Source organism: Schistocerca piceifrons, chromosome 2 (assembly GCF_021461385.2).
Source record: "Schistocerca piceifrons isolate TAMUIC-IGC-003096 chromosome 2, iqSchPice1.1, whole genome shotgun sequence".
Lineage (NCBI taxonomy): Eukaryota > Metazoa > Arthropoda > Insecta > Orthoptera > Acrididae > Schistocerca > Schistocerca piceifrons.
The window spans coordinates 931,574,276-931,592,736 of record NC_060139.1 but is presented as its reverse complement, the minus strand read 5'-3'; the positions used below and the strand labels follow the sequence as shown (position 1 = coordinate 931,592,736).

The following is an 18,461-nucleotide window of genomic DNA, read 5'->3' as shown; positions in this document are numbered from 1 at the left end:
GCCCTGTCGCGTCTGCGGGTGGAGCCTGACGTAGCATAAACGTTGACAATACGCGTCCCCATGACGGTGACAGCCACGCCTCTGTCGGATGGAAGGTATGTGATACCGGGCACTGGAATGCCTTCTCGGGCGTAGATGGCTACGGGCGGTCTCCAGGAGAAGGATAAGTGTTACATCCCGCGACGTCTGGAAATGTGGCCAACTTCCTGTAGTAGTGCGATGTCGACGTCCGACACCCATATCATCTCTCGCAGCAGTTGAAGTTTCACGCGTGAACTAATGGTGTTAGTGTTGATCGTCGCTAATCGGTAGGTTTGGTGCCGTACCACACCGTGGAGGGGTACTCCACCAGCGGAGGATGGAGAGGGGCGAGGCAGCGGCGAGTCGTGCCGTACGCCACCTGACGACGTTATCAGCGGCGTAACGAGGCCTCCGTCTGGGGTAACTCTGTCCCCAGCGTGTGGTTCGGGCCTTCATCGACGTCCTCACTCCACGCCATGGAAGGCGCTGTCGTTGTGATGGTCATACGTTCCACTTCGCTCGTAGGGGCGGAGGACGTCTCGGTGGCAGTCGCAAAGGGGAGTCCATTGGTTCAGGAGCACCTGGGCGAGCCAGTAGAGTAGGCATCGACACAGCCACAGTCGGTGTCATGTTTTCGTCATTCGTATGGTCGTGTAAGTTCTCTGAGGCCTCGTTGGTTCGAACGGCCACTGGAGCATCAGGGGGAGGTGATCCGTCTCGTTCCGAGACTGTACGGCGCCTCCTCTTACGCCTCTTGGGTGAACGTTGGTTGCAGGTTCGTCCCTCTGTGTCGGAAGACGGAAGGGGGTCACGGGAAAATCAAGTGAAGGGGCGTCCATATGATCGGGCGGATGGGGATCAGAAGTTGTCGCTGTTGGTTGTGGCGCCGGAGTAGCGTCAGGCGGTGAGCGCGACGTGTCGATCCTGCCGGTATCCGTAGAAGTAGGAAGGGTCACCGGTACATGGTCCGACGGGATGCGGCTGGTGGGAGGAGAAGAGAGAGCCGATGCGTAGGTGATCGGTAAAACCGTCTTCGGAGCCGGAGTTGCCACGGTAGCGGCTGGCAATTGGGTGATTCGTCGCTGAAGACACTCAGATCCGAGGTGGCCTTCTTTGCCACACCCGGAACAGATCTTCGGTTGGCCGTCGTATATGACAACCGCGTGGCATCCGCCAATTCGCAGGTAAGATCGCACGTGGTGATGGATATCGATGGTGATCTGTCGTACACGGTTAAGAACGGGGTACGTTTGGAATTGCGCCCAGCGTTCAGCAGTGTGGCCATGTACAGTGCCATAGGGGCGGAAAGCCGCGATAACGTCTTCCGCCGAAAGCTCGAACGGGAGTTCGAAAACTCGTATGGTGCGCATGCCCAAGCCTGCATGGTCGACAGTGACCGCACCGACATTGCCGTCGGCGTGGCAAAAGCGTAACCCATATTTGGTGTCACAAAGTATTCTTTCACATGTAGCGTCATTGACGACTTTGACGTACACTGTACTGCTTAATATGGACAAATGGATGCCCAAGATGTCGGAAGCTGGGATCTTAGAAACGTCGCATAGGAAGCGTTCCACTTCCAAGGCCTTTGGTCGTGCGTAGTCGTTGCAGAAGTTGAATCGTAGTGTTGATTTTCTAAAGCGGTTGGCCATGGATCTAGTGCACGTAAGCGACACGTAAGTGACGGCCGCGGAAATGCAAACAACAGCGTGCGCCCGTGCTCCGCAGGCGGAAACAACAACACGTCCGCACTGCACGGCGGCGAAAGCCGGACTGGACTGAGCTACCCAAGCACGACTCACGACCCGTCCTCACAATTTTACTTCCGCCAGTAGTGCTAGTCGTGCAAGGTTCTCAGGAGAACTTCTGTGAAGTTTGGAAGGTAGGAGACGAGGTACTGGCGGAAGTAAAATTGTGAAGACCGGTCGTGAGTCGTGCTTGGGTAGCTCAGATGGCAGTGTGGCTCTCGCAGCCGAGCAAACCAGACGTGCAGTGTGTGCTCTCCGCCGTCAGCAAGGGCCCGCGCGCCTTGTTTACTTTCTTCGGCCTACACTAACTTGACGCCGTAGCGCTACAAGACCATGGCAAACCAATACAGAAGATCAGCCTTGAAATTCACATTTCGGAACGACTTTGCCCGACCAAAAGCGCTCGAAGTCGAACGCTTTTTAAACGAGGAAACCAAGATCTCGGCTGCCGACATTGTCGGCATTCACTTTTCGATTGTCAGTAGCACGGTCTATGTAAAGCTCATACACGAAACTGTATGTGACAAGGTGCTTCGTGAGATGAAACAGGAACTCCGCTTCTGCCACGCAGACGGAAATGTTGGCAACGTCGAGGTCGGCCATGCCGCAATGGGACTGCAGACTATACGCATATTCGAACTTCCATTTGAACTCCCGGCGGCAGAAGTTGTAGCGGCGCTCCGCCCCTACGGCACGGCACACGAACACGTGGCTGAAAAATGGACCCAGTTTAAGACGTATCCAGTACTCAATAGAGTACGCCAAGTGCGCATTGATCTCCAACGACACGTGCCATTCTGTCTACAGATAGGAGGGTGCCGGGCCATAGTTATTTATGACGGCCAGCCGAAGACGTGTTCCGGATGTGGCAAGGAAGGTCACCTTCGACCCACCGAAGGACGTTGCACCTCCAGCGACGAAGGCTATTCTCCCCGTGACTTACGCGGCGGCGCTCACGACGTTCTCTACAAAACAGACACAGCCGACTGATTTAGCGGTACAGGGATCACTTTCCACGGAAACCTGGATGGTCCACCGACCTGGCCAGTGGTGGAAAATAGTACTACGATTCTGGAGCTACCGAACGCGACAGACATTGACGACAGCAAGATGGCAATTGATTCCCTTATTGTACCGACCGAAGCATTTGTCCCGGCGGAGCGCGAGTCAGTGCCGTCTTCTGACAACGAAGGCCACGTACGGAAACAGCGATCACCGAAACGCAGAAAGCGCCGTCATCGGACCGTGTCGGAACACGGCGGTTCGCGTTTGGCTGGTGAACAACTGACCACTCAAGAAGCCAACCGCGAAGCTGAGGCTGTTTCCACTGACTCCAACCTTGCAGAACAGACAGAAAAGCATGCAACTTTCGACTATCAGCCCATTGACATAAACAGTGAGCAGCAGGAAGGTACCAGTGCAGGCAGCGAAGTCGCCCGGTCCCTTACTATCAAACATTCCGAGGCTATGGAACATGAACAGACATCCGCGCCCGCTCCGTGGGCCGAGGACGTCGAGACACAAGATCCCGATCCGCAGCCAGCTGAGGCGCCGCCGGATCGTGCAGCATAAGCAGCACAAGGAGCACCGCGTTCGGCGGGGAGGGGGGGGGGGGGGGTAGGCGGGGGTGACGTCACTTCCGATGTTCGCTTCTCTCTAACATCAACATGGATAACCTCGCCCAAACAACGTGTTGCCAGGCTTACCAATGGCGACAATGAATATCAACATGATAAATTCTCCTGTCAAGATCCAACTTTTGAAAGAAACAATACGAGCCATGGGAGTTGACTTTGCTTTCCTACAAGAAGTGAAAATGACTGCATTCCCCAACTTTTATGGTTACGCCACATATGTGACGCCTGGTAGCCTTGCAGACACCGGAGTGGCAATATTAGTGCGTGATGGTATTGAAGTTTCCGACGTCACGTATCTTCCCTCTGCAGCATTTACAAAAACAGACCTAATGTCTGATGGGATAGCAGCAATCAGTGATGGTACAATGTTACTTATAATCCGTCTTGATTGCAAAATTTTTTTATTCATATGACCGGTTTCGGTTCATCCAGAACCATGTTCAGATCTGATATTTCAGTTACAGGAGTAACCCGTCCAAATCCAGCAACTTTCACATGCTGCGTCACATGTGGAAGTTGCTGGATTTGGACGGTTTACTCCTGTAACTGAAATATCAGATCTGAACATGGTTCTGGATGAACCGAAACCTGTCATATGAATAAAAAAGTTTTGCAATCAAGACGGATTATAAGTAACATTGTAATAGCATTTACGGCGCTCAACACCCGATTCATTAATTTTTACGCCCCGTCGGGTGCCACAAGACGTCACAACCGCGCCAGATTCTACTCCACGGATGTTGCTCCCCTTTTCCTTGTACGATACGACCACACCGTCTTCGCCGGCGATTTTAATTGCGTACTTCACCCCAAGGACCAAATACCACATTAAATGCCCTGTCCGGAACTGGGTGCGATGATCCAAGAACTTCACTTGTGAGACACGTGGGGAAAAGTCCACGGTAACCGCTCTGGCCACACTCATCTTACCAGTCAATCGGCCAGCCGACTTGATCGCATATATGTGTCAGAAGATCTCACACAAGGTCTGGTGGCCGCCGAACTATGGCCTTAGGCCTTTTCCGATCACAGTGCCTATATCTGCACTATACACCTACGCCCCCAACAAGTCTGGCGCAGCAATGGCTTTTGGAACCTCAACATAACTCATCTCCAGGACCTGGATTGCCGTCGGCAAGTTGCAGCAACGTGGACTGACGGTGAACGCCGCCACCCACGATACACCTCGACCCTGGAGTGGTGGCTACTCTGTGGCAAACCAGCAATCCGTAGGACACTTATGCAATATGGCAAGGACGCGACTGCGTGGCATAGACAGACCCTCGATTTTTACTACGCGCCACTCAGGGACCTCGACGCCTTACCCCCTTCCCCGGAGAGACTACATGACCAAAGCTGAATCACGGCTCACATACTATCATTGACGAAGCGCCGACTAGAAGGTGCAGTAGTCAGCTCGCGACGGCACGACCGAACGGTTGCAGAGGAACCCACTATGTACCACGTTATGGCGGATAAGCACCGACAACGCCAACACTTAATCACACAACTCAGGACACAAGACGGTCGCTTATATACGACCCAAGCAACCATAGTAAAGGCGGTGGAGGATCATTTTCGTCATCTTTACCAGGAAGGAATTGTGGATGACGAGGCCACTACTGAAGTGTTACAGCAGGTAACACACACTATCGACGAGGCTACCGTGAATGCACTAACAGAAGAAATCTCACTCGAAGAAGTCGTATACGCCGTGGACAAAGGTGCGGTCAATAAGTCTCCTGGACCTGATGGATTGCCCATCGAATTCTACCGGACTTTCCGTGACATCATGATGCCTCGCTGGGTAATAATGTTCCGCGAACTTATGTCTCCAGGCTGTGTTGTGCCGCTAGCGTTTGTAGAAGGGCTTCTCATACCGGTACACAAGCCAGATGGAGGGCGATCGATTAACGACTATCGGCCGCTTACAATGCTGAACTCCGATTACGATTTTCGCCAGGATTATGGCGGGCCGTATTAAGACGACTTTACGATGATTCTCGCTCCAGAACAGACGTCGCAGGGGGGGGGGGGGGGAAGCCAACATACACATGGCCACCGGTGACTGCAGGGACTTAATAGCGACCGCCTCTCCGTGCCGTCTGAGAGCGGCGATCGTCTCCATCGATTTCAACTGCGCCTTTGATAGAGTGCACCACAACTTCCTTCTACGAGTGATGGACTGTGCTGGCCGCAGTGGCCGAGCGGTTCTAGGCGCTACAGTCGCAGGTTCGAATCCTGCCTCGGGCATGGATGTGTGTGATGTCCTTAGGGTAGTTAGGTATAAGCAGTTCTAAGTTCTAGGGGACTGATGACCTCAGCAGTTAAGTCCCATAGTGCTCAGAGCCATTTGAACCATTTTTTTTTTTTTGATGGACCGTATGGGATTCCCCCTGGGGCCTCATCGACAACCTACGGCGTCTTTGGACCGCAGCCAGCCCACACGTCCAGGTCAATGGAAGGACGGTAGGACCAGTACCCGTTAAGAGGTCTCTACGACAGGGTTGTCCCCTTTCTATCTACCTTTATACAATCGCACTCCAGCCACTCCTAGGGGCCTTAACGACCGCCTATCTGGCATCACGCTGCGGGACGTCACCTTTCGCTATAGGACATACACTGACGACCTGCTACTGCTGGTTCGTTCCAATGACGAAGTTCAAAGTGTACTAACCTTGATCGAGCGATACGGACAGGCCGTAGGCAGTTATCTAAACATCAACAACTCGGCGGCGTTGGATATTGGGCGTGGTCTCGGGCCGGGAGCCCTCGCTCCCCTCCCACCAGTTCCTGATCTGCGATATTTGGGAATCACGTTCAAGAAAGATGTACGTAAAACAGCTGCAGCAAAATACCGACGGCTATTACAGATCGTACAAGCAATGGTGCGCAGAACCTGCTCCGGGACTTGAATCAGCTACAACGTGTTGAATACTTGAACCTCTACGTGGCATCAAAACTCAACCACGTGGCGCAAGTCCTCCCACTACCGCTGCAGATAGGTCGCCGGCTTTAGGCCTACTACGTTTCCGCAGGTCATATATTTAAAGTGCGATACGACAATCTTACCCTTCCAGTGCACAAAGGGGGGCTGGGCTTGGTCAACGTCAGGGCGAGAGCAGCTGCCCTTTAATGAGCAACATGAGGAAACGATGGAAAAGTCAGCATGCCTCTCTCACGGGTCGTTTACTACAGGTTCTGATGCCAGTCTCTAACGTCCAGCCGGTGTCGGTTGCGCACGTCGCACAACAGCTCTCCCATGTGTCGACCTTCATTCTTGATTACAGCTATGTCAGCTCGAACCTCTCCGCCACACGTCCACCAATGGCGAAAGATTTTTATGCCAACCTTCTGCGGGCTGTTCGCCATAACGTGGTGGAAAACAAGTACCCTACGGTTCACTGGCCAAGAGTGTGGAAAACGATACACCACAACTTTCTGTCATCTACGGTGCGTTCGAAGTGGTATCAGATCGCCAACAAAAAATATGCCACGCGACAGCGACTGCACGCTGTTGGACTGGAAGACTCACCTTATTGCCCAGATTGTCACCTCTTGGAACCGATGAACATCGTTTTACTTGCGCATCATCGTCCAGACTTTGGCGACTAACACAGAAGATATTGGCTTGTTACCTCCGGGTCACACCTGATATGATTGACCCTCAGACCCTACTCTGTCCAGATGAAACTTACTTTCCCGCCGCAAAATATCATGCGCTTACATGGTTCAATGGACTTACCGTCGCCTATATCTTTAGTGAAGGAGAGAAAGAGCAGCTTGATTACTGGTGGTTCCTACAAAATGCTCACAATGCCCTCGAACACACACCGAAATACCGTACGCTCTTCACAAATTATTTACGCAGTGTTTTCGTTAACCCCCCACTCACCTGGGGAGTGCCAAGCTGCGGTTAATGTTCTGTGCCGCATCACACTAACGGCTGAACGTCCTGCCTTATCAGTCATGACAGAAGGAAGAGACAGGCTGCTACAAGGATGCTGTTTTCCATGAGGCACTAGCGAAGCAGAATGCCTCCGTTGCAGATACCCTTCAAAGGCGCTGTTGGAGATATCAGATAACAATGGCAAAGCACGAAGTGGAACCAGTAACATTTATTGAAGAACCTTTTAGTTGGAATTGCATCATTGATTTACATTTTTATTTTTTTATTACTGTTTGATGCAACATTTGTTGTTGTAACACTTAGTTACTAGAATTCTCATTTGTACACGTTTCCTAAATGTAATCATGTAAAAAAAAAAAAAAAAAAAAAAAAAAAAAAGCAGTTGGTAGAACACTTGCCCGCGAAAAGCAAAGGCCCCGAGTTCGAGTCTCGGTCCGGCACACAATTTTAATCTGCCAGGAAGTTCGTATTTATTTTATTTGTTGTAATAAATTTTCAGCATGGATTTTATTTTTTTATAGTCTCATTGATCTTGATGGATAGCTTGTCAAGCAGATTTTAAGGGTAGCTGTTGTATCTTTTTATTATTTTGAGTGTCTATCTCCTGCCACAGTTAAGGTTCTTTTAGTGGTAATGAATGTGACCTGTAGAACATGGCTCTGAATATAACGAGTTTCTGAGAGTTTGTGCGATGCTATGACAAAACTTACACGCTGTCTGCAGTAGCTGATTTACTGTAAACAGAAAATCATGTTCCAATTCTTTTGGTCAGTGAATAGTAAATATCTCATATAACACTCTGCAGTGACTTAAACTCTACGTGTGGTTGAATATACATGCCACGGTGATCTGTCGTAAGGTTAGATATCATCTACTATGTTCAGAACAGTTCATACTTTGCAAAGAATTGTTATTATTTAGAGTAGACGTACCTTGGATTCTCTAGAACAGCACGCGACTGTTGAAGTATGGAGTCCTTTGTGAGATCGTTGAATTGCAGAGAGACTCCAAGTTGAGCTTGAACAATCTTGGCCACATTGTACGGTTGGTCAGTAAAGAACGGAATGGCAAGAAAGGGAACTGCGTGATACATCGCTTCGTTCATGCTCTGGAGGCCTCCCTGTGTGATGAAGAGACGCACTTTTCGGTGAGCTGTTGACAGAAGAAGTCACGTCATCCAGGCAGCATGGTGGCAACTGTAAGAAATACTATTTTACTACGATCTTTTTGCAGGAGACTGCACATGGGGTGACCCACCTTTTGAGATCTGCCTACTCTTCTATGTTCGATAAGAATCAGAGCTCGCAATATGCAACATTTTTCCCACAGTCGATCGGGGTCCTTTGGTTTGGAGCCAAGTGGAGGGTCTCACTTAAAGGTTTCGTCGAGTCTAAGACGTTATTGGCTACAGATTTCTGGAGCTTTGTTATCGGCTGAGGAACTGAAGGACTCCCCTTGATAGGCGGGGGTGCACTGTGCAAAGGAAGCTGCTACTCGGGTAGAAGTGTACTTCTGGAGTGCACATGGGTCTTGTTTTAGGCTAGGTCATAGGTTGAGGTTCTCTGATGAACAATCGCCAGACTTCTCGCAGACAGAGAAATCTGTCCGCGTTCAGCGTAATGACACTTCCAATGTCAAAATTTTAGCTGTCATTCGCCGAAGTATTCGTAACAAAGTTAGCGAATTTACTCCCCTCCAGGAAACTTCTAGCGGTCAAATCATTACCGGGACCGAGAGCTGGCTAAAATTAGGAAAGCTCTGAGATATTCGACGATTCATGGAACGTATATCGAAAAGACAGATTAGAGGCCATAGGAAGGGGTATGTCCATTGCAGCCGATCAGAACATTATATCTACTGAGGTCGAATTTGAGTGCTGCATTAAAGTTATCTGGTCGCGTACAACAGGTCTAGCCAAAATAAAGTTAATTGTTGGATGGTCCCACCGGCCGTCAGATTCCGCTGTGACGGTTTTAAAGCCAGTGAAAGAAAGTCTGATTTCAGTAGCGCGGAAATACCTAGATCACGCAATTTTAGTTGGAGGCGACTTTAAACTAGCGATTGGAGACTGGGCCGTGTACGGATTCATTGCAGAAATACAGTCTTCTAAAATTCTTTTGAATACGCTTTCCGAAAACTATCTTGAGCAGCTAGTTCGATAGCCCACACACAATGGAAATATTTTAGACCTAGTAGCTGTAAACAGTCTTGACCTAATCGATATCGTCACTTTAGAGACAATGATTAGTTACCACGATGTCTTCATACCGGCTTTGGTTACTGAAGTTAATAAACCAATCAAGAAGTTTAGGAGGGTACGATAAACCAGAAAAGTATTACATACGCGAATAGAATAGCTACTTCACAGGATAAAACTGAAACCATACGGTCAGTTGCGAAGGAACTGTCTGGTCAGCAGCACGATGTCCACGATATAAAGTCAGTACGTAGTAAAAATATTTCTGTTAGTGATAAGTCAGTTAAATGTAAAGTATTTAACAACCATTTTCTGAGCATTGCTGGTGAATAAAAAACTTAGTTTCTACAGGGAATCATATAACGCTCTTGAAAAATGCCTTTCCGAGATTGATGTCTGAAATACTCCTTTGTGATACCGTCAAGGGGGAGACTGAGTCAGTAATTAAATCACTGAAGACTAACGACTCTCATGGATATTATGGAGTGCCTAGCAGAATATTAAAGCACATATAACCCCTGTATTTAGCGATATTTGTAATTTATCCAGTAGGAATGGTCAGGTTCCTGAACGATTAAAGTACTCGGTGGTAAAGCCGCTTTATAAAAAGGTAGAAAGGGATAATGTAGGCAATTTTAGACCTATTTCTATGCCATCAGTGTTTGCTAAGGTTATTGAAAAGGGTGTGTATGAAAGGCTAATTGATCATTTTATTTCACATAATTTGCTATCAAACGTACAGTTCGGTTTTAGAAGTGGTTTAACAACTGAAAATGCTTTCTCCGGTATCTGTGAGGTACTGGATGGATTAAACAAAAGGTTTCGAACGCTAGGCATATTTTTTGATTTAACTGAGGCATTTGATTGCATTGATCACAAAATACTGCTCCAGAAACTGGAGCATTATGGATTACGGGGAGTAGCTCACAAGTGCTTCACGTCTTACTTTAACAACAGACAGCAAAAGGTCATTATTCACAGTGTTGAGAATGGCTATGATATGGGGTCTGAGTGAGGTATGGTCAAATGGGGGTGCCCCAGGGATCAGTTTTGGGGTCACTCCTGTTCCTTACTTATATAAGTTATATGCTCTCTAGTAATACAGGAAGTTCTAAAATATTTCTGTTTGCTGATGTTGGATAGTGTTAGATAAGAAGGATAAAGGAGACATTAACTACTGAATCAAGATCATTTCTGGGATGAGAAATCATTTTTGTTTACAATCACTTAAAAAGGGATACTTAACCGTAACATTCAGTGTATAAATCTGTTATTACAGTCTTAAAATTATTACAGCTAAAATGAGAAAAAAGAGGGTGGGGGGAGGGAAGGGAATGGAACATGGGAAAAGTAGCCGACTTCACTGAAGGCTACACGCAGTACAAGGAATTAGTTGGCACTCGTCTTTTGCTCACAACAGATGACTAGGAACTATGTATCTGTGGGAATTGGTTGATCTCATCTATCGCTCTCGGATGCACTAAACAAATCTGTTACAAATCTTGCACCTCTGTTTTGAATAATCTCCATCTTTTAGCTTTAAATCAGACTTGGTAAATGTGTCTGGGCGAGGAAGATTACAGAAGGATTGCTCTAATGGGGTTTTCATGAGCGACCTTCTGGTGAGCGAATTCAGAATTCTACTTGTAAATCGCACCTTATTGTCTATACTAGCTTCATCAGTGTTAAATCATACCGAGCATATACTCTCCGATCTTTCACAGTTGTGACTGCCGACGATAGAGTTAGTTGTCAAACGGTATCGGGTCTTTTCCCCTGTATATGTACATGATGGAGGTCCAGTGCAGATGGGCATAGAAATTATTTGGATTGGCACGACACAGTTGCAACATTTTCGCTGCCCCCGAAAACAAATGAAGCCGGGCTTTTCCAGGAACAGGAACTTAGCGCTACGTTAACAGGCTAGGGCGTTTTGCGTCTACAAGAACGCTTGACTTATATAAGTCGCTCATTTATGTATTCCCTGAAAATAAAACAGCATTCACACTACACGTGCTGTCTGGAAAGAGAGTTCAGATAAAGTGTTGTTACATTAACGTTATTTTATTTGAGTTGACTTACTTGTCTTACTACAACTTCACCAGTTTCTGTCCAAACCACTTCTTCCCTACATTTCCAAAGTCAGGATTCATCATGTCTAATAAACAGGTATGTACAGACAATGCGTTAGTTATCAATTCATCTTTCTAGGCACTAAAACGAACTTGTATCTTTTTTACACACTTTGTAGATATTTTTCACACGAACTTTATGTGACTTCCAGCACTTACTTCACTTTGAAGCTCACAACACATTAAACTCGTCCAGAACCAGTTAGCTTGTCACGTCTGACGTAAAGCACTGACGCACTACGAATTGCACCCTGATTACGCATCAGTAATTTGTCACTCTCGGGGGATGACGCACTACGCACTACTGTCCGAATTGATGACATAAAATGCGGCGGAAAATTCCAGCTTCTAGGAAGACCTGGCTTTACGCACGATACCCCATATTACCACTGCTGTGTTGTGTGCTGTCCTTAAGTTAGTTAGGTTTATGTAGTTCTAAGTTCTAGGGGACTGATGACCATAGATGTTAAGTCCCATAGTGCTCAGAGCCATTTGAACCATTTGAGCAATATTACCAATTGGCTGTGCCATTCTGTGTTACAAAATCACCCTCGCAGTACCAGGGGGGTTACTTTATACTCACCTTCTGAGTATATTGAAATCCAGTCAGTAACTTTGTATCTTGAAATTTGAAAAAGATGTTTAATGTTTTTAATGATGTCTTTTACCAGATGCTATAAATGTTTCAAATTTTTCATTTAAACTGAACCCAAAAGTCTAAGTAGTACATGTCACTTTCTGCAATGAATGTTTTTCAAGATTTTCAAGTTCACGATCTTACTAACGTATCAAAATCTCTCAAAAATGTGTGTTGGTGTGTTGTGAGTAAAACGAAAACAAAAGAAATTTGCCTTTTTCAAATTTCATGGTGGTATGAGATACCCCCGCCTTGGTAGTATACGTAATTAAAAATGCATTTATGTTACTAAGAGTATGGAAAAGATACTTCCAGGTTCTGGATCGAACACACACATCAGTACTTCTTTGAAAAGTATGTTGTTAATGTAATTCAACAACAGTTAACGAATTTTTTATTAACATTTCTTAAAGTAGAAATAAAGCATCTCCTCCCCTCCCATCCCCCCCCCCCCCCAGCAACCCCCGTCGTAGTGGTTCAAATGGCTCCTAGCACTATGGGACTTAACTTCTGAGGTCATCAGTCCCCTAGAACTTAAAACAACTTAAACCTAACTATGCTAAAGACATCACACACATCCATGCCCGAGGCAGGATTCGAACCTGCGACCGTAGCGGTCGCGTGGTTCCAGAGCGTCGTAATGCCGTTATGGAAAATGCGTTGGTACTACTAGGGTTAATACAAAATCTGTGAGGTTTAATAGCATTTTATCAACGGCGTTTCATGTCTGTTCAAACTTAGTTATGCAGAATGTTTTGCTGGTTTCTGACAGAAAGAATCAACGGTTGGTACAGGGACTGACAGTTGCTCCTCAACACAAACAAAAGTGATTTATTACTTATAAATAGTGGAAAAATTCATATTTGTTCGAGAACATTATAAGTGAGAAATCACAGGAAACAGCACAAAATATAATATTTTTTGGAGTAGACTTCCGGAACAACGTAAAATGAAACTACCACAAAAAATTAACTGTAGGAAAAGCAGAAGTCGCAAAGATTCATTGAAAAAATCTGACGAAATTCAGTTCACCTAGGACAGTAGTAGTCCAAAAATCCCTTACTCAACAGATTGTTGAATACTGCTCGTCAGTTTGAAGCCCTTAACAGGTAGGATTAATAGAAGAGGAAGTGTGTGTGAGAGAGAGAGAGAGATAGAGAGAGAGAGAGAGAGAGAGAGAGAGAGAGAGAGAGAGAGAGTTAGTTAGTTAGTTAGTTAGTTAGTTAGTAAGTTACGTGTTCCATTGATCAATAGCACGGAAAAACCGTTATGATGTGGAACGTGTCAAATTCACAAGAAATGCGCCCAGGAAACAAGTTTTTTTTTCTTTTTTTGTTTACATTTTAGTGTTATACCTAAATATTTCTATTATCTATCCCATTCCCTTAAACGGCACAAAATGCATGTATTATATCTCCAGATTTATGTACTCATATTAAAGAAATCATCTTTGGTATAGAAGGAGTTGTCAAGGAGGTATGGTGACAATTTGTTTTTGAAACTATTACTGCTGTCTGTCAGACATTTTATTTCATCTAGTAATTTATCAAAAAGTTTTATAGCAGCATATTTTAACCCTGTCTGTGCCAAAGATAGGTTACGTAAAGGATAGTGTAGGTCTTTCTTTTTTCTGGTATTGTAATCATGAATGTCGCTGTTGATTTTAAACTGGTCCATGTAGTTGAGAAAAAAATTCATTGCTGGGTAAATGTACCGTGTAGCAGTTGTAAGAATTCCTAACTTTTTAAACACATGCCTACAAGATGTGCGACTATGAACCCCACACACGATTCTAATTACTTTCTTTTGAGCAGTGAATACCTTTTGCCTAAATGTTGAGCTTCCCCAGAATATTATTCCGTATGACATCAGAGAGTGAACGTATGCAAAGTATGTTAGCTTACTAATTTCTACATCCTCAAAATTGGCAATTATTCTGATTGCAAAAGTTGCTGAACCTAGTCGCTTTAGGAGATCCAAAATATGAATTTTCCAATTAAGATTCTCATCTATATGTACACCCAAAAACTTAGTATGCTCTACCCTGGCTACTGACTTTTTTTGATGTGTTATGTTTATTGAAGGAATTATACTTTTTGCAGCAGGAAATTGGATGTACTGTGTGTTTTCGAAGTTCAGAGCAAGCCCATTCGCAGAAAACCAATTAATAACTTTTCAAAAGACCTTATTTGTATCATTTTCTATCAGACTTTCTTTTATTGGATTAATAATTATGCGTGTATCATCAGCAAACAGTGTCAGTTCAGCATCTTGTTTCACATAAGAAGAGAGGTCATTCACATATATCAAGAACAGTAGGGGACAGAGAGGGAGGGAGGGAACGTAGAGAGTAGAGAGAGAGAGTAGAGAGAGAGAGAGAGAGAGAGAGAGAGAGAGATATGTGGTGAGAGAAAGAGAATCCAACGAAGAGCGCGCATTTTTAAAAGAGGGAGAGCATAACTGTGATGCTCAATGATCTCCAGTGGCAGACCTTGCAAGAGCGGCGTTGTGTTCCACGGAGAGGTTTACTGTTGAAGTTTCGAGAGCGTTCATTTGCCGCACGCTGCTCGCAAAGCGACCACCACGCAAAAATCGAGTTCCTATGGATGCTTCACAATTGTAATTCACGTACTATTCACGAACTGTACCGGAAGTGCCCGACGCCACACACTGTAAGGCTAACACAGAAGCAATATATAACTTACATAATCGTAGACTTCCTCAGCCGATGTCAGTTTCCATAAAGCTGTTTTGGACTGCTGACTTCGACATTGTAAAATGAACCACACTTTCGGCCTCTGTTGCAAACTGTCTGATCTGGGGCATGTCGGAGTATTCTGCGTCAATGCTATTTCATTTCTAATACTACTTTTATGTTGCAGCCTCGCGGTCCGCACGTTAACGTCATTATCGGGGAATGATGAGACAAGGCCTCGTAGTCACCGACGCTTTTACTTTGCAGCATCGCCACTCGCCGAGCTGTTGGCTTCGATCCATCCCGAACGAGGATATCGAGCAAAGACTATCACCGGCCACCCTGAAACTTGGGCTCCAAGGTCATTCCAGGCGTGCCGGGGTTGAGAATTGTTCCTCGTTATTTCAAGAATGAGATTCTGTGACTAACGATGTTGAGAGGGCATTTATTTCAGTCTTGTTTGAACCCAAAATATCAGGTGAAATAAGTGCGAGTTTAAGAACGTCACACAACTGTCTGAGTATAGTGGAAGATACTGGTAAGTATTGGTAAGGTACTGGAAGAATGCTGTGAGTCTGCGAAAGAAGTTCCTTGAAGAACTGTCGTGTCACCCACCCTAGAAACCTGGTGAAGTGTGTGGGACCCACAACGAGTAGTACTGTCTGATATACTGAAACAATACAAAGAAAAGCAACACAAATGGTCACGGAAATTCTGAAAAACGTTAGCTCGAAGACAGAGGCCAACTATCCCACAAAGTCCTACTAACAGAGTTTCAGAAACCAGCACCGAGGAATCTAGGAACGTTCTTCAACTCCTCTAGGTATCGTGAAGACAAGATTAGAATAATAACAGTGCCAGCAGAGGCAATTAAGCAGTTATTTCCGCACACCATATGAGACTGGATCGGAAAAAGTTCAGTGACATCTGGTACAATGGAAATGCACTTCATAGTACTTTGCAGAGTACATATGTAGATGTAGGGGTATTAAGTCGGAGAACCCGTGTAATTGAAGAGCAGTTCTCTAAACGGCGTGGCTGGAATGATACTGACGTAGCCAGTCACAGGTCCAGTTTCAAGAAGGCCGGCGATGGCCTCCGTTAGAAACACAAACCAGCTTTATATCTCCGAATGCGACGGCGATACTGCGGGCTAAATTGCGCCCACAGGACTCAGTGGCCATAATGGCGACGTGCGAGCAGCGAATACCCTTAATCTGGGTTTCCATATGCGGCTAAAGTGACGCACAGCAAAAAAAAAAAAAAGGTTCAAATGGCTCTGAGCACTATGGGACTTAACATCTGTGGTCATCAGTCCCCTAGAACGTAGAACTATTTAAACCTAACTAACCTATGGACATCACACACATCCATGCCCGAGGCAGGATTCGAACCTGCGACCGTAGGGGTCACGCGGTTCCAGACTGAAGCGCCTAGAACCGCACGGCCACACCGGGTGGCGACGCACAGCAAATGGCATGACGGCTGAGATGCCGTGTGCTGATGTTTCCATATGCTTCTGTCAAAATTATAGTGCTGTCGCCGGAAACTGCTGTTGTCATTCATAAGAACTGAGCCAAGAATCCAATATCGAGAAGAGGAAGCACAAGTGTTGAATTCGGAAGTGGATTTTACGTAGAAATAACAAGGTGTTCTCAAACCTGTAAAGGAAGTAGCACTGATCAGCGAAGATGCATTCGTGAACTATTTTCGAATAACAAAACTAAATTTTGAGTTGTTGAGCTGACTATAATAAGAAATCCCGACATTCAGCCATGCAGAACTGTCTCGAGTAGAACATATACAGAACTGGCTCGAGTAAAACTACAAGTGATACGTCGATATTTGACAACCAGGGATTATCTGTCACATTTTCAGTATACAAAATATCCACATCAAAAGAAGTTTTGCATCACTTTGGTTCTGAGAGTTCCGGAACCTGTACAGCAAATTGGAATAGAGATTAACATAAAAATCATTTCCGCCCTCTTTATTGCTCATGAAAACCACAAACTGCATGTTGTACTGCCATACAGCGAGACCTTGAAAGGTGGTGGTCCAGATTGCTGTACACACCGGTACCCCTAATACCCAGTAGCACGTCCTCTTGCATTGATGCCTGCCTATATTCGTCGCGGCATACAATCCACAGGTTCATCAAGTCACTGTTGGTTCAGATTGTCCCACTCCTCAAGGGCGATTCGGCGTAGATAGAGTGGTTAGTGGGTCACGTCATCCATAAACAGCTCTTTTAAATCTATCCCAGGCATGTTCGATAGGGTTCATGTCTGGAGAACATGTTGGCAGCTCTAGTAGAGCGATGTCGTTATCCCGGACGAAGTCATTCACAAGATGTGCACAATGGGGGCGTCAATTGTCGTCCATGAAGAGAATGCCTCTCCAAAATGCTGCCGATGTGGTTGCACTATCGGTTGGAGGATGGCATTCACGTCTCATACAGCCGTTACGGCGCCTTCCATGATCACCAGAGGCGTATGTCGGCCCCTCATAATGCCACCCCAAAACATGAGGGAACCTGCACTCGCTGGGCAGTGTGTCTACGGCGTTCAGCCTGACCGGGTTGCCTCCAAACACGTCTCCGATGATTGTCTGATTGAAGGCATATGCGACACTCATTGGTGAATGGAAAGTGATGCCAATCCTAAGCGGTTCATTCGGCATGTTGTTGGGTCCGTCAGTACCGCGCTGCATAGTGTCGTGGTTGCAGAGATGGATCTCGCCATGGACGTCGGGAGAGAAGTTGAGCATCATGCAGCCTGCTGCGCACAGTTTGAGTCGTAACACGACGTCCTGTGGCTGCACGGTAAGCATTATAGCACATGGTGATGGCGTTTCTGTCATTATTCCTCCGAGCCATAATAGGTAGCGGTCATCCACTGCAGTAGTAGCACTTGGGCGCCTTGTGCGAGGCATGTCAACGATAGTTTCTGTCTCTCTGTATCTCCTCCATGTCCGAAGAAAATCATTTTCGTACACTCCGAGGCACCTGGACACGTCCGGAGCACTTCCCGGCACAAAATAACAATGCGGACGCCATCGGACCCCGTTATTGACCCTCTGGGCATGGTTGAACTACAGACATCTCGAGCCGTGTACCTGCTTCCTGGTGGAATGACTGGAACTGACCGGCTGTCGGACTCCCCCCGTCTAATGTGTGCTGCTCATGCATCTTTGGGCGGGTGTAGTGACATTTTCTCAACAGTCAAAGGGACTGTGTCTGTGATACAATATCCACAATCAACGTCTATATTCAGGAGTTCTGGGAACCGGGGTGATGCAAAATGTTTTTTGATCTGTGTACATTCTAAAAACTAAAATTTCAGGATTCTTGTCTGGTCTGTTGAATGCTATTTACTATATCCTGAAGACGAATTTGTAAACTAATATTTTCGGTCCTGCCAACAACATCTGTTAGTTGTGTGAGACATCGTACGTGTTGTAAATATTGATGTTAATTTTTATA

The 18,461-nt window shown here is 46.1% G+C and overlaps 1 protein-coding gene across 1 annotated transcript in view; it reads left to right on the top strand.

The window, feature by feature from the left end:
- The window catches only part of LOC124776005 (UDP-glucosyltransferase 2-like), a 117,713-nt gene extending 114,372 nt beyond the window's left edge, over nucleotides 1-3,341 (top strand). Inside the window, exon 7 of the mRNA XM_047250847.1 lies at nucleotides 3,120-3,341. Within this exon, the coding sequence (XP_047106803.1) occupies nucleotides 3,120-3,341 (222 nt within the window). The remainder of the gene's footprint in view (nucleotides 1-3,119) is intronic.
- The last annotated feature ends 15,120 nt before the right edge of the window (nucleotides 3,342-18,461 follow it).